The sequence below is a fragment of the Scyliorhinus torazame genome, chromosome 6 (genome assembly GCF_047496885.1).
Source record: "Scyliorhinus torazame isolate Kashiwa2021f chromosome 6, sScyTor2.1, whole genome shotgun sequence".
Lineage (NCBI taxonomy): Eukaryota > Metazoa > Chordata > Chondrichthyes > Carcharhiniformes > Scyliorhinidae > Scyliorhinus > Scyliorhinus torazame.
The window spans coordinates 101,701,142-101,728,770 of NC_092712.1; the positions used below are offsets into that span (position 1 = coordinate 101,701,142).

General features: G+C 44.2%; 1 protein-coding gene across 6 annotated transcripts in view; it reads right to left on the reverse strand.

Moving 5' to 3' along the window:
* The window catches only part of stam (signal transducing adaptor molecule (SH3 domain and ITAM motif) 1), a 156,579-nt gene that overhangs the window by 14,511 nt on the left and 114,439 nt on the right, over nt 1-27,629 (reverse strand). For all 6 annotated transcript variants that reach the window (XM_072508582.1, XM_072508581.1, XM_072508580.1 and 3 more), the window contains 6 exons: nt 25,742-25,888; nt 25,489-25,579; nt 13,894-14,083; nt 13,512-13,606; nt 13,193-13,281; nt 1,252-1,339 (listed from right to left, as the gene is read on the reverse strand). In XM_072508582.1, the coding sequence (XP_072364683.1) occupies nt 1,252-1,339; nt 13,193-13,281; nt 13,512-13,606; nt 13,894-14,083; nt 25,489-25,579; nt 25,742-25,888 (700 nt within the window). The remainder of the gene's footprint in view (nt 1-1,251; nt 1,340-13,192; nt 13,282-13,511; nt 13,607-13,893; nt 14,084-25,488; nt 25,580-25,741; nt 25,889-27,629) is intronic.

A 27,629-nucleotide genomic window follows, 5' to 3' on the forward strand; every position in this document is an offset into this window, starting at 1 on the left:
GGCCAACCTCCCATTTTCTGGCCTTTGTTTCTGCCCACATCCTAACTCGCACAAAATCCCATTCACCCATTGCCCCCGTGCTTGGTGACCATCAATGGCTCTCAGGCAGGCAACAACTTAATTTTTAAATTCTCATCCTTAATTCTTTATTCCCTCGTCGCCTCTCCCCTCCCTATTGCTGTAGCTTCTTCCAGCCCAATAACCTGCAGGTACAAAGGAAGGCAAATGGAATTTTGGCCTTTTCTGGCTCAAGGAATAGAGTATAAAGGGTGGAGATTATTGCTGCAACAGTACAAAGCATTGGTGAGACCGCACTAGGAATACTGTGGACAGCTATGGTCTCCTTATTTGAGGAGGGATGTAGTTGCATTAGAGGCAGTTCAGAGGAGATTCACTAGATTGATTTCCGAGATGGGGGGTTTGTCTTATGAAGAGAGATTGAGCATACTCTCTCAGGTTTAGAAGAATGAGATCTAATTGAGGTGCTATATAAGATGCTGAACAGTATTACCAAAGTAGACGCAGAGTGGATGTTCCTCTTGTAGGGCAATCTAGAATAGGAGATCATAGATATAGGAGATCATAGATTAAGGGGTAGCAGATTTAAAAGAGAGATGAGGAGAAATTACTTCTCTCAAAGGGTCATGCATTTGTGGGATTACCCCAGATTACGATGGATGCCAGGATATTTGAGTAAATTTAAGGAGACAGACAGATTTTTAACTCTTAATGGGTTGAAGGGTTATGGAGAATGAGCAGGAAAGTAGGGTTGAGGCCGAGATCAGCCAGGACTGTATTGAATGGCAGAGCAGGCTCGAGGGGCTGAATTGTCTACAGCTGCTCCTAGTTCTTTTATGTTATGTTCTGATGTTATGTTCTGTGTCACCAAGATTTCTGCATTCCTACAATTCACGCCTCTTGCATATCCCCAATTTTAATTGCTCCAGCATTTGTCAGCATGCCTTGAAATGTCTAGGCCCCAGGATTCAAATTCCCTCTTCTCCTATTGATCTCTTTCTTCAAGATTTTGATTATCTGTCATAATATCTCCTTATGTGCTGCGGTGTCAATTTTTGTTTGACCCACTGTTTAAACTCTATATCAAATTTAATGTTTAGTATACAAAAAACATGTATACAGCATTGGGACAATAATTTGCAACCATTGCACTCATATATTGTCATTTTATTATAACAGAACATTAATGAACTATGGAACAGGGCACTTAATAAAAGAAAACAGTTATCTCACCTTCTAGATGAAGCAGTTCCTGTGAATCTGGTTGACCATCCGTGGGGTTAGCACTTTGTAGCATCTGCAATAACTGATCCATCTTTTCCTAGTGAAGTAAATTTTAAAAAGATGACAGAAAAAAATAAGACACATTGTCTAATGGCTTCTTCCCCAGGTACTAAGTCAGTAAACTACAGCTGCATTAATCATCATTTTGCAAAGCTCTAGATTCAAGAATTGTTTGTCCCTTTGAATTCAAAGGTTACAAACATCACCCAATTATTGAAGAAAGGGAGAGAAAAAACAGTTAACTGTAAACCTGTCAGTTTATCAGCTGTGGGTAATTTACAGAGTTTATCATCGCAGATGGCATGACTGAGCTCTTGGTCAGGCACCAATTGATCAAAGAGAAGAAAAGCATAAATTTACGACCAGTAAGTCTTGTGTAGATTAATGTGGTTCAATTTTTTTGTTTGTTGAGGAAGTCACTAGGACAGGAAAATGACCATGGACATGGGCTATACCAGGGTTTGGCAACCTGCTGCCAGGAGGCCACATGCAACCAGCCCATCTGGGGTCTTACTGCGGCCCAGGAGACATTTGTTGACCGTTGGCAATGCGCAGGGTAGCCAAATATTTTTTGTTTTTAGCATTTGAAGTTGATGACTGTTCTATTAATGCATGAACGCATATGCACTTTCTATAACCAGTTTTGGAATATACAGCATATGTTAAACGTATTCAATCTTATTCATAGGTTCATGGTTAGTTAAGAAGCCTGACTTCAGTCTTGTGGCGCACTGAGATGAAGGAGAGCCACTCATTTGACTGACTCACTAGCCTAGGTTGCCCAGCATTGGTCTGTTATCAGAAGCCATTTGAAAAGGTTCCACACAAGAGATTATTAGCAACAATAAGACTTCACGAAACTGGAAACATCCTTTCTGATATAGACTTCTTGAGAGCTAGAAGACAGAGAGTGGGAATAAAGGTTTCATTCACTGATTGGCAAATTGTGAGAAGTTGTTTTCCTCATAGAGTTGTACATTCAAGTTTGCAGACAACACTAATTTATGAAATACAGCAATATTTGATGGGAGGAATAAGTTACAAGAGTCACAGACTAAGTGAGTGAATAAAACAACGGCACAAAGAGTTCATTAAATTTAGATTTCAGACAAGCAACATTTCCTAATGGTGAGGTATTAGGAGGATCACAGGGAGTTAGATGTCCATATACATACATTATTAAAAGCTGATACATCAATACAAAATGCAATCAAAATAACTAATGGAATATTGGGCACTATCTAAAGGAAGTCATGCTTAGAGCGGTCAGACCTAATCTGCTTCAGTTTTGGGTATCAATCCTCAGGAAATATATACTGGCCTTGGAGAGGATAGAGCAAATCCACTAGAATAAATCTGGGTTTACACGGTAAATAGACTGCATAAACTTAATCTTCCAATCTCAAGGGAATTTAAGGTTAACGGCTGATCTAATTGAGGTGTTGAAAATGATAAAGGGGATTTGAAAGGATAAATATAGAGAAACTATTTCCTCTGGAATCCAGAGTAAGACTGTATCACCTTAAAATTAGAGCTCAGCAATCTAGCAGTGAAGTTAGGAAGCACATTCAAATAAAAGGCAGCAAAAACCTAGAACTCTCACCCCTAAATGGCTATGGGATGCTGGGCCAACTTTTCAAAACAGAGATTGATAGATTTGCTTGAGGAGCGGTTTCAAGGGATGTGGAGCATAAATGAGTAAAGAAGTACAGATCAGCAGGAACTAACTGTATGACTGAATGGCCTAGTCCATTTCCTATTTCGGAAGGACAGAGTGGATGGTAAGGGAGGTGGTGTAGCTCTGTTAATTAAGGATGACATCCGGGCAATAGTAAGGGAGGATAAGGTTGAATCCATTTGGGTGGAAATCAGGAATAGTAAGGCGAAGAAGTCACTGATAGGAGTAGTCTATAGGCTACCAAATAGTAACATTATGGTAGGGCAGGCAATAAACAAAGAAATAACGGATGCATGTAGAAATGGTACTGCAGTTATCATGGGGGATTTTAATCTACATGTCGATTGGTTTAACCAGGTCGGTCAAGGCAGCCTTGAGGAGGAGTTTATAGAATGTATCTGCGATAGTTTCCTAGAACAGTATGTAATGGAACGTACAAGGGTACAAGCAGCCCTAGATCTGGTCCTGTGTAATGAGACAGGATTGATTCATGATCTCATAGTTAAGGATCCTCTCGGAAGGAGTGATCACAATATGGTGGAATTTAAAATACAGATGGAAGGTGAGAAGGTAAAATCAAACACTAGTGTTTTGTGCTTAAACAAAGGAGATTACAATAGGATGAGAGAAGAACTAGCTAAGGTAGACTGGGAGCAAAGACTTTATGATGAAACATTTGAGGAACAGTGGAGAACCTTCCAAGCAATTTTTCACAGTGCTCAGCAAAGGTTCCTACCAACAAAAAGGAAGGACAGTAGAAAGAGGGAAAATCGACCGTGGATATCTAAGGAAATAAAGGAGAGTATAAAATTGAAGGAAAAAGCATACAAAGTGGCAAAGATTAGTGGGAGACTAGAGGACTGGGAAATCTTTAGGGGGCTTCAGAAAGCTACTAAAAAAGCTATAAAGAGTAAGATAGATTATGAGAGTAAACTTGCTCAGAATATAAAAACAGATAGTAAAAGTTTCTACAAATATATAAAACAAAAAAGAGTGGCTAAGGTAAATTTTGGTCCTTTAAAGGATGAGAAGGGAGATTTAATAATGGGAGATGAGGAAATGGCTGAGGAACTGAACAGATTTTTGGGTCGGTCTTCACAGTGGAAGACACAAATAACATGCCAGTGAGTGATAGAAATGAACTATGACAGGTGAGGACCTTGAGAGGATTGTTATCACTAAGGAGGTAGTGATGGGCAAGTTAATGGGGCTAAAGGTAGACAAGTCTCCTGGCCCTGATGGAATGCATCCCAGAGTGCTAAAAGAGATGGCTAGGGAAATTGCAAATGCACGAGTGATAATTTACCAAAATTCACGAGGCTCTGGAGGCGGATTGGAAAATAGCAAACGTGACACCACGGTTTAAAAAAGGAGGTAGGCAGAAAGCGGGTAATTATAGGCCAGTGAGCTTAACTTTGGTAGTAGGGAAGATGCTGGAATCTATCATCAAGGAAGAAAAAGCGAGGCATCTGGATGGAAATTGTCACATTGGGCAGACGCAGTATGGGTTCATAAAGGGCAGGTCGTGCCGAACTAATTTAGTGGAATTTTTTGAGGACATTACCAGTGCGGTAGATAACGGGGAGCCAATGGATGTGGTATATCTGGATTTCCAGAAAGCCTTTGACAAGGTGCCACACAAAAGGTTGCTGTATAAGATAAAGATGCATGGCATTAAGGGGAAAGTAGTAGCATGGATAGAGGATTGGTTAATTAATAGAAAGCAAAGAGTGGGGATTAATGGGTGTTTCTCTGGTTGGCAATCAGTAGCTAGTGGTGTCCCTCAGGGATCAGTGTTGGGCCCACAATTGTTCACAATTTGAATATATGATTTGGAGTTGGGGACCAAGGGCAATGTGTCCAAGTTTGCAGACGAAACTAAGATGAGTGGTAAAGCAAAAAGTGCAGAGGATACTGGAAGTCTGCAGAGGGATTTGGATAGGCTAAGTGAATGGGCTAGGGTCTGGCAGATGGAATACTATGTTGACAAATGTGAGGTTATCCATTTTGGTTAGAATAACAGCAAAAGGGATTATTGTTTCAATGATAAAATATTAAAACATGTTGCTGTGCAGAGAAACCTGGGTGTGCTAGTGCATGAGTCGCAAAACGTTGGTTTACAGGTGATTAAGAAGGCGAATGGAATTTTGTCCTTCATTGCTACGGGGATGGAGTTTAAGACTCGGGAGGTTATGCTGCAATTGTATAAGGCATTAGTAAGACCACACCTGGAATATTGTGTTCAGTTTTGGTCTCCTTACCTGAGAAAGGACGTACTGGCACTGGAGGGTGTGTAGAGGAGATTCACTAGGTTAATCCCAGAGCTGAATGGGTTGGATTATGAGGAGAGGTCGAGTAGACTGGGACTGTACTCGTTGGAATTTAGAAGGATGAGGGGGGAATCTTATAGAAACATAGAAAATAATGAAGGGAATAGATAGGATAGATGCGGGCAGGTTGTTTCCACTGGCGGGTGAAAGCAGAACTAGGGGGAATAGCCTCAAAATAAGGGGAAGTAGATTTAGGATTGAGTTTAGGAGGAACTTCTTCACCCAAAGGGTTGTGAATCTACGGAATTCCTTGCCCAGTGAAGCAGTAGAGCCTCCTTCATTAAATGTTTTTAAGATAAAGATAGATAGTTTTTTGAAGAATAAAGGGATTAAGGGTTATGGTGTTCGGGCGGGAAAGTGGAGCTGAGTCCACAAAAGATCAGCCATGATCTAATTGAATGGCGGAGCAGGCTCGAGGGGCTAGATGGCCTACTCCTGCTCCTAGTTCTTATGTTCTATGTTCAAGGAGAAAGACACGAGTCAGAAAAGCTTTTAATCCATGACCACGTAACTTTTCCTGCAAAAACTGCTGATTCTTCATGCAATCAACAGTTTTAATCCCCAATGTCGTAAGTAATGAAGCCTTACACAGGTTGACTTATATAGCGGAGGTGGAATACTACACACAAAACCCCTCTACAAACTGACCAATTAAAAGTTGATAAGGTATTTGGAGGACAGGCGTTTTTGAGATGTTGACTCCACTGACACCTTGGAAGCAGATGGTATGCATTTCCTTTTTGTGGAATGTCAAATATATGGTTCAGTTATATATGGAAATATAGTATGAACAGTTATTTCACTCACAGGAAAATGATGAAAGGATTCTAGCAATATAAGTGTGCTTAGAATTAGCATAAAGCAGAGTAAATGCACTCCAGCTTTAATAATTTGTAATTTATCTAACTTACAATCATCATGTGCAAGGTTTATCAATTAACCAAATTAAAAGTAAAATATTGCAGTGTCACGGGTGGAATTTTCTGGTCATTGATGTGTTGGATCACTTTGCAACAAGCTTGCAAGCCATGCACAGCAAGGATTCCCTTTTTAGGCCCCCTCCTCAGGGTGAAAGAAGTTGCTCGGAAACAAGCTTCCAGGGGCAATTTAATGGGGCTTTTTAATTTTTGATTGCATTTCTCCCAAACGATGCTCATTTTTACTCATCACGCAGTGTGCACATGAGATGGACAGGGATTCCCTACTGGGCCTTTTTGAGAACCCAACAAAAATCAGCGTTCCAAAGGATCACTGGGATGGCCCATCCACCTGCTTGGCTTTTTATTTATTTAAAAGTCAACATCCATCACACACAAGGGTCAAATTGGGATACGTTTTTTTAATCAATCCTTCTAAGTAAAATAGAAAAGTATTAAGATAGAAAGCACAACACAGAATAACATACTAATCATTAGGTTTCAAGGGATGTGGAGAATGGGTTATCAGGGGTCAAAGTTTAACAGTCATTAGAGTTTACTCATGATGCGGATAAGATGTGGCATTGAACTATTCTTTTGTTTCACATCTTAATTCAAATAGTTGTTTTGAGTTCCCTAGCTGGTAGCCACTGGGATCTATCTGCAAGTAACAAGAATTGATGTTTGGAGTTCAGCAGTGATCTCACAAAAGAAAAGCAGTGTTGATCACGTTGTGTGCCCAGACCACGATCGTGTAATGCATCTGAATAACTATGGCCAAGCATGACTTTGCCTATCCTTCTCTAAACATTTCAATGGTTTTGCATTGCTGTTTTGTGATTCCACTCAGCCACACTGGCACACTCTTACAGGGCGAATAAAAGATGTGACAGGAATGGTATTTCAGCTTCCCAAGCATCTACAGACGGCTGTTAACTTGTAATAATAGAACTGACATGTGCATCCCATTTAGATCTGCCTGGATAAATATACCCAACACTTTGACAGTGTTTATGATGCTGGATTATGATGTCCTTCAGTGACAAATTGAGACGGGGCAGTTTGTTTTGGGAATAGCTTGCATGTGAGCTTCAATGTGACTACTATAGTTCTATAACTAACAGAATATTTGAGCGGTGAATGCTAGTGTCAACTCTGAAGCTGGCATCTAGACTACATTTAGATCTCTGTCATGTAATCATGACCACCCGTGGGTGTGCTGTGCACCATTTCAGCGAAGATTTACTTCAACAATTTGCAGCCTAGGATGTGATCAACCCCATCAACCTTGAGAGGCAAATCAAAATACAAGTCTGCACTTCAGTAGTATTTTGTTCTGGAAATAAATATAATGATCTTGCTCTTGGAGTTGGTGAGGCCCCCTTGCATGGGAAGAAGGAAAACAAATAATATTTGAAGACTCATTACATAAAGTTCAGTGGGGTCTGCTTGCCTTGTGAATAGAGGCAGTCTGATGGCCAGGTCTACCGAAAAGGAACGTTTTTCTCCTAGTCAGTTTTGTGAATGAATCTGTGCCATTTTGTCTGCACCTGGGTTGTTAGAGAAGGTTGTTGTAAATTACAAGTCTTGTTCTGATTGATAGGAAATTCACATCTTACTGGTGCTATTTGCTTTTGCATCATTTTAATTTCAGAATTTTTGGGGAAAACTGACCCCCTGCTTAATCCAGTACCAGCCAAATTGGTAAACTCGACAATGCAGAACTTCAATGCAGCAGTAAGGGAGTGAAGCCTGAAATGGTGCATGAACACACAACTTCTGACTGAGGCTAGAGTACTATAATACAGCCAGGGCTGACATTAAACAGCATTTAATTTTCCTTTGGATCAGTTTTAGATGTAGCATTGTTTGTGTTCTGAATTGTTTGAATTTTAAGCAAGAAGTTCAAGCTTTTGTTCTTTTAAATTTTCTGCATTAGATTCTTATATTTCAAGTAATTATTTTTTCCTGGTCAGCTGCTTTTATCATTCTCTCTCCCCTTCTACTTTTACAATGAACTTAATTATTAAACTTAACCAGCTGTTTTTAACTATTCCTTTACATTTACGTATTCACCCTACTTTATTTAATGGTGCTAAAACGAGCATATCCTCCTTCCTTGTTGCACTAAAACGTACCAATTTAGGTCAGTACTCAAGATATTCCACTTGCTGAGCTACTGGCAAGATTGCTGACAAAGCATGAGATTGTTTATAAAGCTAAATGGATGTATCAGATGTGCAGGAGATTCTTCATAGGACAGTTTCTGTAGTATCCCGCACAGGGCACACAGGACAGGGTTGATTGTAGTCCCCATGTGGCTCGAGGAGTATGCACTAACCTGTTAACTGGGGACTGTTGTACACAAGGTCGATCTGACTTGAACAGGCCTCCAGAGAGAAAGGACTGATGAAGCCTAATCGGGTCCTATGTGTATACACGTTTCGGTTGTGAATAAACCAGTACTTTATTTTTACTCGACTGACTCGTTGCCTTTACTAAAGTTTTCTAGCATAATTAGTTTCTACATGGAGATGACAGATGGATAAAAATATTGAAGACAATTAAACTCAACACTCTATAGTCAGGGGCACAGATAGGCGCTTCTGTGGACGTGAAAGAGACTCCAGGATGGTATGTTGCCTCCCTGGTGCCAGGGTCCAGGATGTCTCCGAACGGGTAGAGGGAATCCTGAAGGGGGAGGGCAAACAGGCAGAGGTCGTTGTACATATTGGTACTAACGACATAGGCAGGAAGGGGCATGAGGTCCTGCAGCAGGAGTTCAGGGAGCTAGGCAGAAAGTTAAAAGACAGGACCTCGAGGGTTGTAATCTCGGGATTACTCCCTGTGCCACGTGCCAGTGAGGCTAGAAATAGGAAGATAGAGCAGACAAACACGTGGCTAAACAGCTGGTGTAGGAGGGAGGGTTTCTGTTATCTGGACCACTGGGAGCTCTTCCGGGGCAGGTGTGACCTGTATAAGATGGACGGGTTGCATCTAAACCGGAGAGGCATAAATATCCTGGCCGCGAGGTTTGCTAGTGTCACACGGGAGGGTTTAAACTAGTATGGCAGGGGGGTGGGCACGGGAGCAATAGGTCAGAAGGTGAGAGCATTGAGGGAGAACTAGGGAATAGGGACAGTGTGGCTCTGAGGCAGCGCAGACGGGGAGAAGTTGCTGAACACAGCGGGTCTGGTGGCCTGAAGTGCATATGTTTTAATGCAAGGAGCATTACGGGTAAGGCAGATGAACTTAGAGCTTGGATTACTACTTGGAACTATGATGTTGTTGCCATTACAGAGACCTGGTTGAGGGAAGGGCAGGATTGGCAGCTAAACGTTCCAGGATTTAGATGTTTCAGGCGGGATAGAGGGGGATGTAAAAGGGGAGGCGGAGTTGCGCTACTTGTTCAGGAGAGTATCACAGCTATACAGCGAGAGGACACCTCAGAGGGCAGTGAGGCTATATGGGTAGAGATCAGGAATAAGAAGGGTGCAGTCACAATGTTGGGGGTATACTACAGGCCTCCCAACAGCCAGCGGGAGATAGAGGAGCAGATAGGTAGACAGATTTTGGAAAAGAGTAAAAACAACAGGGTTGTGGTGATGGGAGACTTCAACTTCCCCAATATTGACTGGGACTCACTTAGTGCCAGGGGCTTAGACGGGGCGGAGTTTGTAAGGAGCATCCAGGAGGGCTTCTTAAAACAATATGTAAACAGTCCAACTAGGGAAGGGGCGGTACTGGACCTGGTATTGGGGAATGAGCCCGGCCAGGTGGTAGATGTTTCAGTAGGGGAGCATTTCGGTAACAGTGACCACAATTCAGTAAGTTTTAAAGTACTGGTGGACAAGGATAAGAGTGGTCCGAGGATGAATGTGCTAAATTGGGGGAAGGCTAATTATAACAATATTAGGCGGGAACTGAAGAACATAGATTGGGGGCGGATGTTTGAGGGCAAATCAACATCTGACATGTGGGAGGCTTTCAAGTGTCAGTTGAAAGGAATACAGGACAGGCATGTTCCTGTGAGGAAGAAAGATAAATACGGCAATTTTCGGGAACCTTGGATGACGAGTGATATTGTAGGCCTCGTCAAAAAGAAAAAGGAGGCATTTGTCAGGGCTAAAAGGCTGGGAACAGACGAAGCCTGTGTGGCATATAAGGAAAGTAGGAAGGAACTTAAGCAAGGAGTCAGGAGGGCTAGAAGGGGTCATGAAAAGGCATTGGCAAATAGGGTTAAGGAAAATCCCAAGGCTTTTTACACTTACATAAAAAGTAAGAGGGTAGCCAGGGAAAGGGTTGGCCCACTGAAGGATAGGCAAGGGAATCTATGTGTGGAGCCAGAGGAAATGGGCGAGGTACTAAATGAATACTTTGCATCAGTATTCACCAAAGAGAAGGAATTGGTAGATGTTGAGTCTGGAGAAGGGGGTGTAGATAGCCTGGGTCACATTGTGATCCAAAAAGACGAGGTGTTGGGTGTCTTAAAAAATATTAAGGTAGATAAGTCCCCAGGGCCGGATGGGATCTACCCCAGAATACTGAAGGAGGCTGGAGAGGAAATTGCTGAGGCCTTGACAGAAATCTTTGGATCCTCGCTGTCTTCAGGGGATGTCCCGGAGGACTGGAGAATAGCCAATGTTGTTCCTCTGTTTAAGAAGGGTGGCAGGGATAATCCCGGGAACTACAGGCCGGTGAGCCTTACTTCAGTGGTAGGGAAATTACTGGAGAGAATTCTTCGAGACAGGATCTACTCCCATTTGGAAGCAAATGGACGTATTAGTGAGAGGCAGCACGGTTTTGTGAAGGGGAGGTCGTGTCTCACTAACTTGATAGAGTTTTTCGAGGAGGTCACTAAGATGATTGATGCAGGTAGGGCAGTAGATGTTGTCTATATGGACTTCAGTAAGGCCTTTGACAAGGTCCCTCATGGTAGACTAGTACAAAAGGTGAAGTCACACGGGATCAGGGGTGAACTGGCAAGGTGGATACAGAACTGGCTAGGCCATAGAAGGCAGAGGGTAGCAATGGAGGGATGCTTTTCTAATTGGAGGGCTGTGACCAGTGGTGTTCCACAGGGATCAGTGCTGGGACCTTTGCTCTTTGTAGTATATATAAATGATTTGGAGGAAAATGTAACTGGTCTGATTAGTAAGTTTGCAGACGACACAAAGGTTGGTGGAATTGCGGATAGCGATGAGGACTGTCTGAGGATACAGCAGGATTTAGATTGTCTGGAGACTTGGGCGGAGAGATGGCAGATGGAGTTTAACCTGGACAAATGTGAGGTAATGCATTTTGGAAGGGCTAATGCAGGTAGGGAATATACAGTGAATGGTAGAACCCTCAAGAGTATTGAAAGTCAAAGAGATCTAGGAGTACAGGTCCACAGATCACTGAAAGGGGCTACACAGGTGGAGAAGGTAGTCAAGAAGGCATACGGCATGCTTGCCTTCATTGGCCGGGGCATTGAGTATAAGAATTGGCAAGTCATGTTGCAGCTGTATAGAACCTTAGTTAGGCCACACTTGGAGTATAGTGTTCAATTCTGGTCGCCACACTACCAGAAGGATGTGGAGGCTTTAGAGAGGGTGCAGAAGAGATTTACCAGAATGTTGCCTGGTATGGAGGGCATAAGCTATGAGGAGCGATTGAATAAACTCGGTTTGTTCTCACTGGAACGAAGGAGGTTGAGGGGCGACCTGATAGAGGTATACAAAATTATGAGGGGCATAGACAGAGTGGATAGTCAGAGGCTTTTCCCCAGGGTAGAGGGGTCAATTACTAGGGGGCATAGGTTTAAGGTGAGAGGGGCAAAGTTTAGAGTAGATGTACGAGGCAAGTTTTTTACGCAGAGGGTAGTGGGTGCCTGGAACTCACTACCGGAGGAGGTAGTGGAGGCAGGGACGATAGGGACATTTAAGGGGCATCTTGACAAATATATGAATAGGATGGGAATAGAAGGATACGGAACCAGGAAGTGTAGAAGATTGTAGTTTAGTCGGGCAGTATGGTCGGCACGGGCTTGGAGGGCCGAAGGGCCTGTTCCTGTGCTGTACATTTCTTTGTTCTTTGTTCTTTGTACATACTTATAATTATCCCAATAATATGCTTTGCAAACTACAGCTAATTGTGCAAGAGATCTCAGTCCAATTATAAATGCTCAGTGAATTTTAGCAGTTGTCCAAGGAAAATTCTGTAATAACCCACAAGTTTCTTTTTAACTGAAACATACTTATACATATTCATAATCCCATAGCAGGGTAAAAAAATCTAAAGTTCAGCTTTTGGTTGTGGTTACTCCATCCTTGGTTCACGACACATTAAGAAATAAGTTAACCGTTTTCCGACCTCTGCTAAAGGTATGACAATAATTTTTCTGAATAGCAGGATATTATTTTCAGATTTTTTGCTGATTTTGCCAATTGAACAATATCCAATCTCCCCAAAAATACATAAATATATCTATGTTGGTCCAATGCTTGCATGTCCTTGATTTCAATTGCTCGGTCATTGGCAGATGTGGCTTATAGAACATAGAACATAGAACAATACAGCGCAGAACAGGCCCTTCGGCCCACGATGTTGCACCGAAACAAAAGCCATCTAACCTACACTATGCCATTATCATCCATATGTTTATCCAATAAACTTTTAAATGCCCTCAATGTTGGCGAGTTCACTACTGTAGCAGGTAGGGCATTCCACGGCCTCACTACTCTTTGCGTAAAGAACCTACCTCTGACCTCTGCTTCAACTGCAAAGGCCCAAATCGCTCTACTCTCTGTCCTCCTTCCTACCTCTTTCATCTGCCCTAATATCTCCTTGTGTGGCTTCAAGTAAAATGTTGTTTTATGACATTAATGTGAAGCAACTTGCAATGTTTTACTACATTTAATGTATTACAATACACAAGTTGCTTACCATCATCTATAGCATGGTAAAGCATAGTACATACTTACTTCATCAACATAAACAGGTTCAGGTTCTGGTTCCAGTGTCTCAACTTGAACCTCATCACTAAATTGTACAGTTTTCTTCTCAATTTTCACTGTAAAGGGTAAATATGACTTTAGTAATAGCAAAAATGTACAATTAAGTTAAACATACAACTGTGAGCTTTGCAGTTACACTCAACAAACTGAATACCCACTTTCCAAGTTTAACTCTTAATAATTGAACAAATTGTTTATATGCAAGTTTGCAATGGTAAATTTAAAAATTCCTTGCTTTTCAAATACAAAATCTACAATTGAATTTAGTAAAATGCTCATTACTCACATGTCTCTGGTTCTGCTGTTAGGTCTGCTGTCACAAAATTTGACGGAAACAATCCAATCCCTTGATATGTTTCACCTTTCCACCAATTTGGATCACTATTGAAAGCAGATGAAGGGTTACGCTGTTCAATATTTTTATTATTCATAATGCAACTACCTCAAAGCATTACTCTCTTGCATGTTATATCCCCAAAAAATCAATTTGTTTCTTCATCATTTATTGATTTAGGTATTCTCCAAATAACCCAGCTTTGCTGACCAAAATCGAATTATGCTGATTTAATTTGTAAAAAACCATACTGCAAGTTTTAAGGTATGTTTAAGGCTACTTTACCTAAATGGAATTTTCCCTCCCTATTTATTATTGCTCTGTTTCCATGTACCTGTCATCTAGTACAGTAATGATCTCTCCAGCTTTAAAGGTAAGCTCATTATCTTCTGCAGCTTCAAAGTCATAGATGGCTCGCACCTTCCGTCCTTCAGGTTTGCTGGTCATAAGGCTCGGAGTGCTTGGATACAGATTGGAGACTGTGGTCTGCTGCGGTCTTTGCTCTTTCAATGATAATTCAATTGCTGGAAAATATAGACACCAAAATATATGCCATTAAAATTGTATTCTACTCTCCATACTTGATCTCTCAACATGATCAATGAATGATCATGTCTCTGCAAAAATGCCATTAGTAAGTAAAGCTTTCAAATTATAAACATACCTTCTTCTTACCTTTCAACCTAAAAAGGAGACATATTTATTGCATGACTGTCTCACATATTTGATTGTCCCAAGTTTTTTGAGGGCAAAGGACGGATATCAGTCATGTGCTGAGTTAGTAGGTACAGTCTCCAAGATAACTAAAGTTATGAATGTTTATCTATAATGCTTTATTCATTGCATTCTTTCTTGCTGATGTCAGTATATACAGGGTTCTAATGAGATATTCTTCAAACAGAGTACAGAACATGCTCTGGTTTGCAAAAAAGCATTTCAGAAGCTACTGAGATGCAAACCTTTACCTGCTAGCACGGTTCATTGTAAACTGGCAGGCATTAACTGGGCTGCTCCTTTGAAAACAGTTGTAACAATGCCCATCGCATAGTTGAAATGGAACAGATCAAAGGAGTTTTCAGATGGGAGTAGGGTCAATCCATTTAATTTAAATACTCGCATCTTTTGACTTCTTACAGCACTTATCAGGGACTGAAATTGTAAACGAAGTGCTCTACAAGTTGGAGCTATGCATCGGTTTCTATTAAATTACCTCACCTGGTCATGACGCATACAAGGCTAATCACCAACTCCATTATGGCGGCTGATAAGGAGCTTATTTTATGTTTTACATTTGGATTTGATTTATTGTCACTTGTACCCGAGGCAGAGTGATAAGTATTGTTCTGCGTACGGTCCAGACAAATCGTTCCATACATGAAAAAACATAGGGCATACATAAATACACAATGTAAATACACAGGCACAGGCATCGGGTGAGCATACGGAGTGTAATACTACTCAGTAGAGAAGATGTGTGAAGAGATCAGTTCAGTTCATAAGAGGGTCATTGAGCAGTCTGGTAACAGCAGGAAAGAAGCTATTTTTGAACCTGTTAGTGCGTGTTCTCATACTTTTGTATCACCTGCCCGATGGAAGAAGTTGGGAGAGAGGATAACCCGGGTGGGAGGGGTCTTTGATTATGCTGCCAACTTTCCCAAAAGTGGGAGATGTAGACAGAGTCAATGGATGGGAGGCGGGTTCACGTGATGAACTGGGCTGTGTTCACGACTCTCAGTAGTTTCTTCCGGTCTTGGGTCGAGCAATTGCCATACCAGGCTGTGATGCAGTCAGATAGGATGCTTTCTACGGTGCATCTGTACAAATTGGTAAGAATCAATGTGGACATGCCAAATTTCCTTAGTTTTCTGAGGAAGTATAGGCGTTGATGTGCTTTCTTGGTCGTAGTGTTGACGTAGGTGGACCAGAACAAATTGTTGGTGATGTGCACACCTAGGAATCTGAAGCTTTCAACCGTCTCCACCATTGATGCAAACAGGGGTGTGTACGATACTTTGTTTCCTAAAGTCAAAGACTAACTCCTTAGTTTTGTTGACGTTGGTGGAGAGATTGTTGTCATTACACCACTCCACTAGGTTCTCTATCTCCCTCCTGTACTCTGACTCGTCGTTGTTCGAGATCCGACCCGAGTGCAATCATCAGCAAACCTGTAGATGGAGTTGGAGCCAAATTTTGCCACACAGATATGTGTGTATAGGGAGTATAGTAGGGGGCTAAGTACGCAGCCTTGAGGGGCCCCGGTATTGAGGACTATCGTGGAGGAGGTAATGTTGTTTCTCCTTACTGATTGTGGTCCAAGGGTCAGGAAGTCGAGATCCAGTTGCAGAGTGAAAAGCCAAGGCACAGGCTTTGGAATTTTGATATGAGCTTGGCTGATATTGTAGTGTTCAAGGCGGAGTTGTAGTCAATGAATAGGAGTCTGACGTAGGATTCCTTGTTGTCGTGATGCTCCAAGGATGAGTGTAGGGCCAGGGAGATAGCATCTTCTGTGGACCGGTTGTGGCAGTGTGCAAATTGCAGTGGATCAAGGCATCCTGGGAGAATGGAGTTGATGTGCCATATCACCAACCTCTCAAAGCACTTGAAAATGATAGATGTCAAGACCACCAGACAGTAGTCATTGAGGCACATTGCCCGGTTCTTTTTTGGCACTGGCACGATGGTGGTCTTCTTGAAGCAGGTGGGAACCTCGGAACGGAGTAGGGAGAGGTTGAAGATGTCCGCGAACACACCTGCCAGCTGGTCCTGGCAGGGTATGAGTGTATGAGTACACGACTCGGGACTCCGTCAGGACCCATTGTTTTCTGAGGGTACACTTTCAAGAAGGCCAATCTGGTTTCAGAAGCTGTGACGGTGGTTAAGGGTGTGTCAGAGGGTGTTGGGGCAGTTGACAACATTTTCCCTACCCCCACCCCGCACAACTATCTTCTACCCCACAAAGAACCGGCTCATCCTCACCACTGTCATGTGAGCCTATGCAGCACCTTAAACTGGATGAAACTCAACCTCGGACATGACGAGGAAGCATTCACCGTCCGCAAGGCCTCTACCCACGTCCCAGCCCACACTTCCCCCTCAAAATTGCGCTTAATCTCCTTCACCAGGGCGAGCTCCCTCTCCATCCTTGTAAATATCTGACTCCAACCCTCCCCTACATCATCCTCCGATCACAACTTGTCCTGCAACACCGGAGGTGGCAGCCTCAGGAAGGACGGCACCTCTCTTCCCATGAAATCTCAACCTGCAGGTACCTAAAGCTGTTCCCCTTGGGCAACTCATATAATTCCTCCAACTCCTCCAGCCCCACAAATCTGCCGCTTTTAAACAATTCCTCGAACTCCTCCATCACCACAAACCTGTCCCCTATAAACAAGTCCCTAAATTATTCTATCCCCATCTGCCGCCATCCCTGGAATCTCGCATCCAGATAAACCTATGGTTGTCATATATTGGTGCCCACAGCGACATGCCCTCCAGCCCAAATTGTGCTTGTATTGGCTCCACACCCATAGGCCGAAACCACCACCGAGCTCACAGAGTACCTGACCAGCGAGAACGGGAGAGGTACCAACAACAGTGCCCTCAAACGTAGCACCCTAGATAACACCGCCTCCGTCCGCCCCTAAACCGATCTCTCCTCCACCACCCATTATTTCACCATTGCAATGTTCGCCACCCAATAATAATTTATCAAATTTGGCAACGTTAGCTACCCCTCACACCCCCCACTCGCTCCCTCTGCAGAAACAGCTGCCTCACCCACGGGGTCTTCCCCGCCCATACAAACTCCAAAATTATCCCGTTAATCTTCCTAAAAAAGGGAGATAGGGAGGCTCTGGAACATGAACAAGAACCTGGGCAGCACAGACATTTCCACCGTCTGCAGGTGCCCTGCCAGTGCCAAGTTCAATTTGTGCAGCTGAGCCCAGCTCCGCGCCACCTGGATTCATGATACCTAAAACTCGCCCCCGCCACCCTGAGCAGCAACGCCCCAACCTCCTCCCTTGCCCTCTAGCAATGATCGGGAACACCTCACTCTTCCCCATGTACAATTTGTACCCCGACAATCGACCACATTCCCTTAAAATCACTCCAATGCTGCCCACCGGGTACGAGATATATCGTATATATCTATATATATATATTTTAAAATCGGCGTCATCCCCTCCCCCACCACCGCTCAATCCCTCAATGCTGTAAACGCCATTGCCAGCAGCTCTAACACCAAGGCGAAAAGCAATAGGAAGAGCGGGAACCCCTGCCTCGTCCCATGATACAATCCAAAGTACCCCAACCTCATCCAGTTCGTGCGAACACCCGCCACGAGAGCTCTGAACAGCCGAACCCAATCCACAAACCCCTGCCCAAATCCAAGCACCTCCAAAGAATATGCCCACTCCACCCAATTAAAGTCCTTCTCCCTGTCCATTGCCACTACTTCTATCTTCTGCCCCTCCGAGGGCACCATAATTACATTCACTGCGCACATTCACTGACAACTTTCTTCCCATTACAAATCCCATCTCATCTTTCCCCATCACACCTGGTACACAGTCCTCAATTTGTGATGCCAGCACCTTTGCCTCAACATTCAACAGCGATATCAGGTGGTACAAGCCACACCACACATGCTCCTGGTCCTGATCTTTTTTTAAGATCAGGGAGATGAATGCCTGCGTCAATGTGGGGGTTGGAGTCCCCCTATCCCTTGCCTCATTGTAAGTCCTCACTAATAACGGCCCCAGCTCTGCACCAAACAGCTTATAAAACTCTACTGGGAACCCATGCCTTCTCCACTTGCATCACACCCATGCCGTCCATCACCTCCTTCAGCCCAATTGGGACCCACAGCCCCTGCACCCTCTTCCCCCTCCACCTTTGGGAACTCCAACCCTTCAAGGAACCACCACATCCCCTCCTCCCCGGCCAGAGGCTCCAATTCATATAACCTTCTATGGAAGGTCATAACCTTCTATGGAAGGCCTCAAATGCCCCTTTCACCGCCTCTGCATCCTACAACACTTTACTCCCTCATCCCTCACCCTTCCAATCTCCCTCGTGGCTGCCTGCTTCAACCGGTGAGCCAACATTCCACTCACCTTTTCCCCAAATTCATACACTGCCCCTCTGTCCCTCCATAACTGCCCCACCACCTTCCTGTACAGTAATCAAAATTGCATCTGGCACCCCTGCCTCTCCTTTAACAACCGCTCCTCCGGCACCACCGAGTCGTTCAATCTACCCTCAGAATCTCCTCGACCAGAGCCTCGCCCTTGCCTCACATTCCACCCTCTCCCAATGTGCCCGGATCAAAATAAATTGCCCCCTAACTACCACCTTAAGTGCCTCCCACAGTGTGGCGGCTGTGATCTCCACCGTATCGTTCAACTCCACATAATCCAAACGGCAGCCCTCACCTGCTCACACACCCCTTCATCCGCCAATAGCCCTGCATCCAACCTCCACTGCGGCTGTTGCGCCTCCACCTACGCCCCCCACAAATTCACCCAATGCGGTGTGTGGTCTGAAATCACAATTGCCAAGAACTCCGAGTTGGCCACCCCCACCAGCAGCACCTTGTCCATAACAAAAAAGCTTAGATCTGATATGTTCGTTGTGGAATCACTTCACTCTGTCTATTACTTGATGCTTAGTGGTAGGAGAGAGGAACAATATGTATGAGAATGTGGGGGCGGAGGAGGAGGTGGGGGCTGGAGACGATAAGTAAATTTGTGAGCAAGTAATATGTAGTAGTGAGGAAGATCTTGGGTTGCAGCAAGATTATAGATGTTTGGTCAGATAGGCAGATCAGTTGCAGATGGAATTTTAACCCTGAAAAGTGTACAGTGATGCACTTTGGATGGAGTAGCAAGACATGTGAGTACTCAAAGAATGGTAAGACATGAGGAAACTGAGAGGAAGAAAGGGATCTTGGGTCGCTTGTCCACAAACCCCTGAAGATAGCAGATCAGGTTAAAGGGCTAGTATTCGACCCACTGACGGAGGAAAGAACCTGCGACTGAAAATAAATAGATCTGGCCGGAGATTGCTCAAGAGGCCAGCAGTAGGGCTGTGTTGGCACGGCCATGGGTTCAGTGCGAAAGGGTGTAATGACCTAGTCATGATAGGATGGAATATTACAGCACAGAAGGAGACTATTCAGCCCATTGTGCCTGCTGGCTCCTTGAAGATTAGTTGTGCTCAGTCCTACATCTTCACTTTTTATCCATAACCTTGTAAGCTCCTCACCCTCAAGTCTCTGTTTGAGTCTCTTATGGAATCAGCTTCGTCCAAATTTTCGGGTGATGGACAGGTGGACTTTGAAGAGTTTGTGACGTTGCTAGGACCCAAACTGTCATCAGCTGCAATTCCAGAAAAGTTCCATGGGACCGAATTTGATAACGTTTTTTGGAAGTGCGATATGCAGAGAATGACAGTAGAAGAGCTGAAGAGACTCCTTTACGAGGCATTCTGTGAACATTTGTCAATGAAGGATATAGAAAATATAATCATGACAGAAGAAGCAGGCCATGTTGTAAACCCAGATGAATGTCCTGTTGACATTGACACATGCTCAACACAGCAGATCAAGCAGACGTGTGTAAGAAAGAGTCTCATCTGTGCGTTCGCTATAGCTTTCATCATCAGTGTAATGCTCATAGCAGCAAATCAGGTGCTGAGAAGTGGGATGAAATAAGAGCGCAGCAGCCTCAAATCAGCCTACACCTGGACAATTCCGAGAAACTGATAGACAGCAGCCCAAATGCATGGTAGTCCTATTGATTTTGGAGTCCCTGAAGGAACATCCAGCCTGCACAGGAATACAGGGAATTAGATGCATGATGATGCATGGATTTTCAAAATGCATGGTAATGTGACCACTTTCATTTTATAAAACTTTTCCAATGTTAATGAACAGCACCCATAAGGATGTCACTAAGTGCGTCACTGGCAGATGAAATCTACAGTATGCCAGACACTTTTGCAGAGGCATAGCCACATTGTGAAGACTGGAGGAGCTCTGATTTTGGCAGAGTGAATCCAAACATGTTTGTGTAAAGAGAGGGGGGAGAAATAATGACCGGTGAGTGGAAGGGTTCTGGATATTGTATTCTCATTTCTTCCGGAGGTTTTTACAGCAATATTACTGATTTTCCTTCTGTATTTTAGGGCAGCACGGTAGCCAAGTGGATAGCACTGTGGCTTCACAGCGCCAGAGTCCCAGGTTCGATTCCTCACTGGGTGACTGTCTGTGCGGAGTCTGCACGTTCTCCCCGTGTCTGCGTGGGTTTCCTCCGGGTGCTCCGGTTTCCTCCCACAGTCCAAAGACGTGCAGGTTAGGTGGATTGGCCATGCTAAATTGTCCTGAGTGACCAAAAAGGTTAGGAGGGGTTATTGGGTTACGGGGATAGGGTGGAAGTGAGGGCTTAAGTGGGTCGGTGCAGACTCGATGGGCTGAATGGCCTCCTTCTGCACTGTATGTTCTATGTTCTTAAACAAGACATACAGGACATTTGCCTTTCATCAGTCATGGCATACATTAGAAGATCAGGGAGGTGATGTAGGAGCTGAACAAAACTTTGGTTAGGCCACAGCTAGAGTATTCTGTTCAGTTCTGGTCGCCTCACTATAGAAAGGATGTGATTGCAGTAAAGAGAGTGCAGAGGAGATTCACCAGGATATTGCCTGGGATGTAGCAATTAAGCTATGAAGAGAGGCTGGATAAACTTGAGTTGTTTTCTTCAGAACAGTGTTTTTCAAACTTTTTTTTCCCGGGCCCCACATTTACCAACCAGTGGACCTTCAGGACCCACACTGGCCAAAGTTCACGACCCACGCCGGTCAACCTTAGAGACCCATGCCAGCCGACCTTTGCGACACACCATTATTACTTACCTTTAACACGACAGGTGAACCCGCTTGGTCCTCACGATCTCATTTGCTTCGTCATTCAAAGATACATTGCTACTTAGGACTTCAGCTGATCATTTAAGTTCGTGCTGCATCCTTTGAAAAAAGTCAAGAGGTTTGTTCTGGAACCTGTCATGCTTTGTCTTCAAATGCCCTTGAAGAAATGGGGGCACAGTGGTTAGCACTGCTGCCTCACAGCTCCAGGGACGAGGGTTCAATTTCAGCCTCGGGTGACTGTCTATGTGGAGTTTGCACTTTCTCACAGAGTCCGAGTGGATTTCCTCCGGGTGCTCCGGTTTCCTCCCATAGTCCAAAGATATGCGGGTTAGGTGGATTGGCAATGCTAAATTATCCCTTAGTATCATAAACGTGAGGCGGGGTTACGGGGATGGAGTGGAGGCATGGGCTTAAGTAGGATGCTCTTTCCAGGGGCCAGTGCACACTCGATGGGCCGTATGGCCTCTTTCTGCACTATAAATTCTATGATTTTGCCAGTACTTCCCTGCACATAACACAAATGGGCTTTGCTTCCTCATTTGCATTGGCAAAATTAAAGCCAAAGCTCAAGAAATCATCTTTATACTGCTTACAAGAGCCCTGGAGCTCTGGATGCAGCCCACACTAGCACTTCTTTGTCCCGCCGTAAACTCTCCTGTGAAGCTCTCTCCAGCAGATTCAATTGTGAGATCCTGGCCTGTTTGTATCTCTGGCCCTCTCTTCCTTATTATAAAATAATCCATCTTCAGTTCTTCACACAATCCTGTTGCTGGCAGCAACAAAAGGGAGGAAACTCTCCTCCATGATTTTGCACCCAAAGCGTGGCGTGGCCTCCTGTGGAAAGACTCCAGTGTCATATTTAAAGGCCGGTCGCGGCTGGCACTTACTACTGAAAATTAAAACAATTTCAGTTGAACATGCGCATCCTTACATTTGCACACAAACTTTATTTTAAATATATTCCTATTGCTTTAGAAATTTAAACAAGTATAGAAAAATGTACAATCTTGATTTACTTTACAAACTATGACTTTGGATGAGATGAAGTAACTTGTCAAACATAAAAATCTTTATTATCACAAGTAGGCTTACATTAGCACTGCAATGAAGTTCCTGTGAAAATCCTCTAGTCACCACACGCCAGCTTCTGTTCGGGTACACTGAGGGAGAATTCGGAATGTCCAATTTACCTAACAGCAGGTCTTTCGAGACGACCCATATACAATGTCACAATATTTCTTACTGGTTCCACTGGATTGCACTATTTAAACATCCAAGTCATCCCCTTCTCCATTCTCACCAAAAAAAACATGCTTCCTGGTTTCCAGAAAGTGGAGACTCAAAGTGAAGACTATAGGTTTCTTCCAGCGTTGATGTGTCTGCCATAGTGACTGGCCTCGTTTGATCGGTATTCCTCGTCGACAAACCTGGCCTGGCTTCCCTCTTCACTGTCCAGTGGCTGTATCCACCTGTCATAGACTGCTGACCACCTGACCAGTACTTCACATCGTGGCAGTGCAAGCGGACTTTGTGCCGGCACCACGGAGCCTCAGGTTGCATACTGCAGATTGGTGGCGGGGGACGCGCCGAGCAGATATCAGAGGATGAGCACCAGAGTGGAGCTCCAAGCCAGGGCCACCACTGTACCACATGGACAGTTGTCAGCCCCTGTCCTCACCCCCTGCGCGCGCCTGGTGCCCAGCCTCACGCCGCGCCGCACACTCAAACTCCGTAACCAATCAGGGAATTCCCTCTTGTAGGAATCTTAACAACCAGTCACAGCTGTTGGGGTCTTCTTCCCACGATCGGGAATGCCACAACCGATCACTCCGCGACCCTCCCAACACCCGCCCGCGACCCACTCACGGGTCGCGACCCACCCACGGGTCATGAACCTGAGTTTGAAGAATTCTGCTTTAGAGCACAGAAGGCTGAGGGGGGACCTGATTGAGGTGTATGAGGTTATGAGGGATATGGACAGGGTGGATAAGAAGCAGCTGTCCCCTTAGTTGAAGAGTCAGTAACAAGTGGGCATAATTTTAAGGCAAAGGGCAGGAGGTTTAGAGGTGATTCAAGGAAAAAGAATTTCACCCAGAGGGTGGTGGAAGTCTGGCACAGCCCAGGAGGGTAGCAGAGCGGGAAACCTCAGAACCTTTCAAAAAGTTCCTGGATGGGCACTTGAAATGTCATAACATTCAAGGTTATGGGAAAGTGCTGGAAAGTGGGATTTCTATGATTCTAGTGCAGTTCTGTTGGTGCAGACATGATGGGCCTCTTCTGTGCTGTAAGACTCTATGACTCTGTATCAAATGCCTTTTGGAAGTCCATATATGCCACATCAACAGCATTTCCCACATCAACCCTCTGTTACTTCTTCAAAAAACTCCAGTCAGTTCATCAAACATGGTTTCCCTTAAGAACTGCATGCTGGCTCTTCCTAATTAACCCACATTTCTCCAACTTGGAACTGTATTGAATTTCTTTCGCTGTCACTGGGTGGAAAAAAAAAACTGGAACCCCCTTCCCTACAGTGCTGTGGGTGTAAGTACGCCAAATGGACTGCATTGGTTCAAGATCACAACCCACCACCACCTTCTCAGGGTAATTAGGGATGGACAAAAAATGCTTGCCTTGTCAGCAATGATCATATCCCATGAAAGAACAATATAAAATCTGTCAAGGGATTATTTCAGTGAGGAAGAGATAAATCCATGAAGCCTGCTCATTCATGAAATGATGTAACAAGATTAGATTGATTTTTTGGGGGAAAATAACATTTGCTACACAATGTACAAGTAATTTATGATATGACATATGCTAAGTGTAGTGTGCTTGGGAGGAATAGGTAACTTTGGACTATGTATTGGAGCAGTGTCAACTATGGCTCTGTCGGTAGCATACTTGCCTGAGTCAGAAGGTTGTGGGTTCAAGCCCACTTCAGCGACTTGAGCACAAAAACATAACTAGCCTGACACTCCAATGCGGCACTGATGGGAGTGTTGTACTGTCAGCACAACACTTTGTTCTGGTTGAGATGTTAATCTCCATCTTTTCCCCTTAAGTGGACATTAAAGATCCCATGGCACTATTTTGAAGAAAAAGAGAGCTGTCCCTGATATCATGATCCTTTACTTATCACTAAAACAATGCACTTTATCATTATCACATTGCTGTTGTGAGAGCTTGCGGTGTCTCAATAGGCTACTGTGTTCCTTACATTCACAACAATGACTACACTTCACAAGTATTTCATTGTTGGTAAAGTGTTTTATGTGTCCCAGGATTGTGGAAATCACGATATATACAGATTTGTATGGATCCCAGAACTTTCCATGGATACATTTTCAGTTCTGGGTCTCCTATGCCTATGATAGAGATGGAATGCCATGACTCATTAACAACTCCACATTGTTTGTATTGTGCAACTACCAGAATGTTATATGGCAAACTACAAGGTGAAAAGAATTTGGCCTTTGCTCACTTCACAATTGCTATGCTCCTCATAACTCTGTCAACACCATTTTTTTGCATATTAAACCCTCACCCACCATCAGAGTTGACTTCTCGGATACCCTTCTTCACCTTCAGCATTTTGACTTCAAAGTGCTGTTGATAAATTATTCCGTGGCCATACTTCTAAATTCCTCCGCCCTCCTTCCCAGTTGCACCCTCTGATACTCCAATTCAAACGCATATGCATCTACCCTCCCTCCCTCCAGCATTTACAGCATAAACCTCAGCCATCATCTCTTTACAGGTTGGGGTGTTCTTTATATTCTCCTCCAGTTGCTTTATCTTCCCCATTTCAAAAGCATCCTCAAAATCAATGTTTTTCGCCCTACTTAAATAATTTCCTATGAGGCATTTTGGGGTACTTCGATGTATACCATGTTGTCAATTTCTAACCTACCAATGTACCTCAAACTGCATGTTTTTAAAAATGCTTCCCATTGTTACATTTGGATCTAGGTTGATACAGCATATGGATATAGAATAAGCTCACCTTTTGCCAAGTCCTCCTCTTCCTTTTTAATTGCTGTTACATTTGGGTCCTTCGCCACCAAAGCAGGGCTTGCCTTCGCCTGTTCAGCAGCCTATTTCAACAACATAGTTAGAAATAAACAGCACCGGTAATAAACAGTTAATTTAAACCAAGGGCTCAAATTTGTATCTTCATAAGTTTCAGACCAATGACTTACGAGGAGTGAGTTTGAACTGCACAGTAGGCAATTCATACAATTGTCAAAAAAACCTACCTGAGAACCTGCAGCAGGGAACGTAACTCCTTGTTCCTTCAGGTTTTTTATCATAGCAGATATTAGACTAAGTTGAGGGTCATTCTTAAATTCCTCTGCCCATTCTACCATGAGGGCTTTGAGTTTTTCACAGACCTTTGGGTGACCCTGAAATAAAAATCAAGATGAGAGAACAGCTAAGAAGCCATATTAAATTGCTATTAATGAAATTGAGTTAACATTACCTCATTTATTCTGTCACCAGAAATGGTTACCTCACATAATTCAGGTTGCCAACAAACATCAACAGATATGGGGGTAGATTCTCCGTCAGCCGATGCTGGTATCAGGGTCCACGATGTGGTCCAGAATCACAAAAGAGTGATCGGCACGGGGAGTTGGCGGGCTAATCCGAACACAATGCTCTGGTTCCCCGCTGGCGCCGGAAGAGGTTTACGTCCGCATGCCAGCGGGAGTATGTAAATAAATGCAAATGTGTCTTACTAATCCATTTTGGTGTGGATCACAGATGCTCTCAGCATTCGTGAGCCTGCAATTGTGGACCTCGCGGTAGGCCAATTTATCACAAAAGTAGGAAATTCATTCCAATCCCACACTTCAGTGCACTTACTCATTGGTTTGAGGTCCCTTGGGGGAGGGTCTCCCTATTCCAAGGATCCGGTAGTGGGGGGGGGGGAAGGGCAAGACAGCTGGTAAATTTGCATGGCAAGTGATACAGAATTGCTTCCCAGCTGGATCGTAAAATGGTGCAATTGACCTCCGGTGGGCAGATATCAAGTGTGATTTAACTAAATAGGAACAAAGTTCCACAGCGAGTTGCATTAGCCACATGTTTCCCGTCGCTCGCAGTGCCAAGAAATACAACGCTACTAAACGGCACTCTGGTTCGTTGGGGCCTCAGCGTGTCCAAGGCCGGACACAGCCGCATTTTCTGCACTGAGGAGCTCCGGTCGCCAGAACTCTTGTGTAGTGGAAGATCAAGACACCACTCGAGAGCTCCAAACGTGACTCCCCCCCACCCCCCCACTCCCCCAAGCCCCAAAGAACTATGGAAGGATCTTACCCCCCCCCCCCCCCCCCCAAACACCCATGCAGGTTAACCCTGGCCCGAACGCCTCCGAATGCAAAAGAAATGCCAGCTTGCCACCTGGGCAGTGCCAACCAGCAGGGCCACCTGGGCACCTTGGCGATGCCAGGCTGGCACCCGGGTGAAACTGCCAGGGTGGCATCAGCAATGCCAGGGTACCACCCTGCCCAAAGGCCATGCACCTGGGGGCCAGCAATCCCATGAGAGACCCCGATGAGTGCCATTCTGTCTGGTCCCGGTTTGTGGAGACCTGCACTGAACGGTCTCCCAGACGGAGGGGATAGACGCAACACCTCGGGTATCTCAGGAAACTGCATATTAAAGTGAAACTAGCTGTCTCATTGTAATATGCAGATTTTCCTAAAAGTGATCCCGCCCTCATGTTAGATCTCGCGAGGCGTTGCAAGCCGGGTAGATCCCAAGAGCAGGATCTCCTAGCTCCTATCAGCCATGCTGTGCTGCGGTGAGCTGCTTTTCAGGTGCAGCAGCCCTTTCGATCATGCCCATAGTCACCCAGAGTATCCACCAGTTGTCTCTCAATGTAACTCAGCTTCCAAAAAGGAAGAATAGCTAGTTATCTTCCAAGAAAGGGGAGGGTAAGAGAGACCTTACATCACCTGAAGATGTTTTCTCAGGCATTATAAATCAGATGTTCCTGTCCACTCAATTGCACATAAAATTTTGCTCTGAATCACAACTTTAGCAACAAGCAATGTACTAAGAAAATAAAACAGGGAATACCCAAGAGATACTCAACCAGCACAAGTTCATTGCAGTGGCGAGATCAAAAAGAGCAGAGAC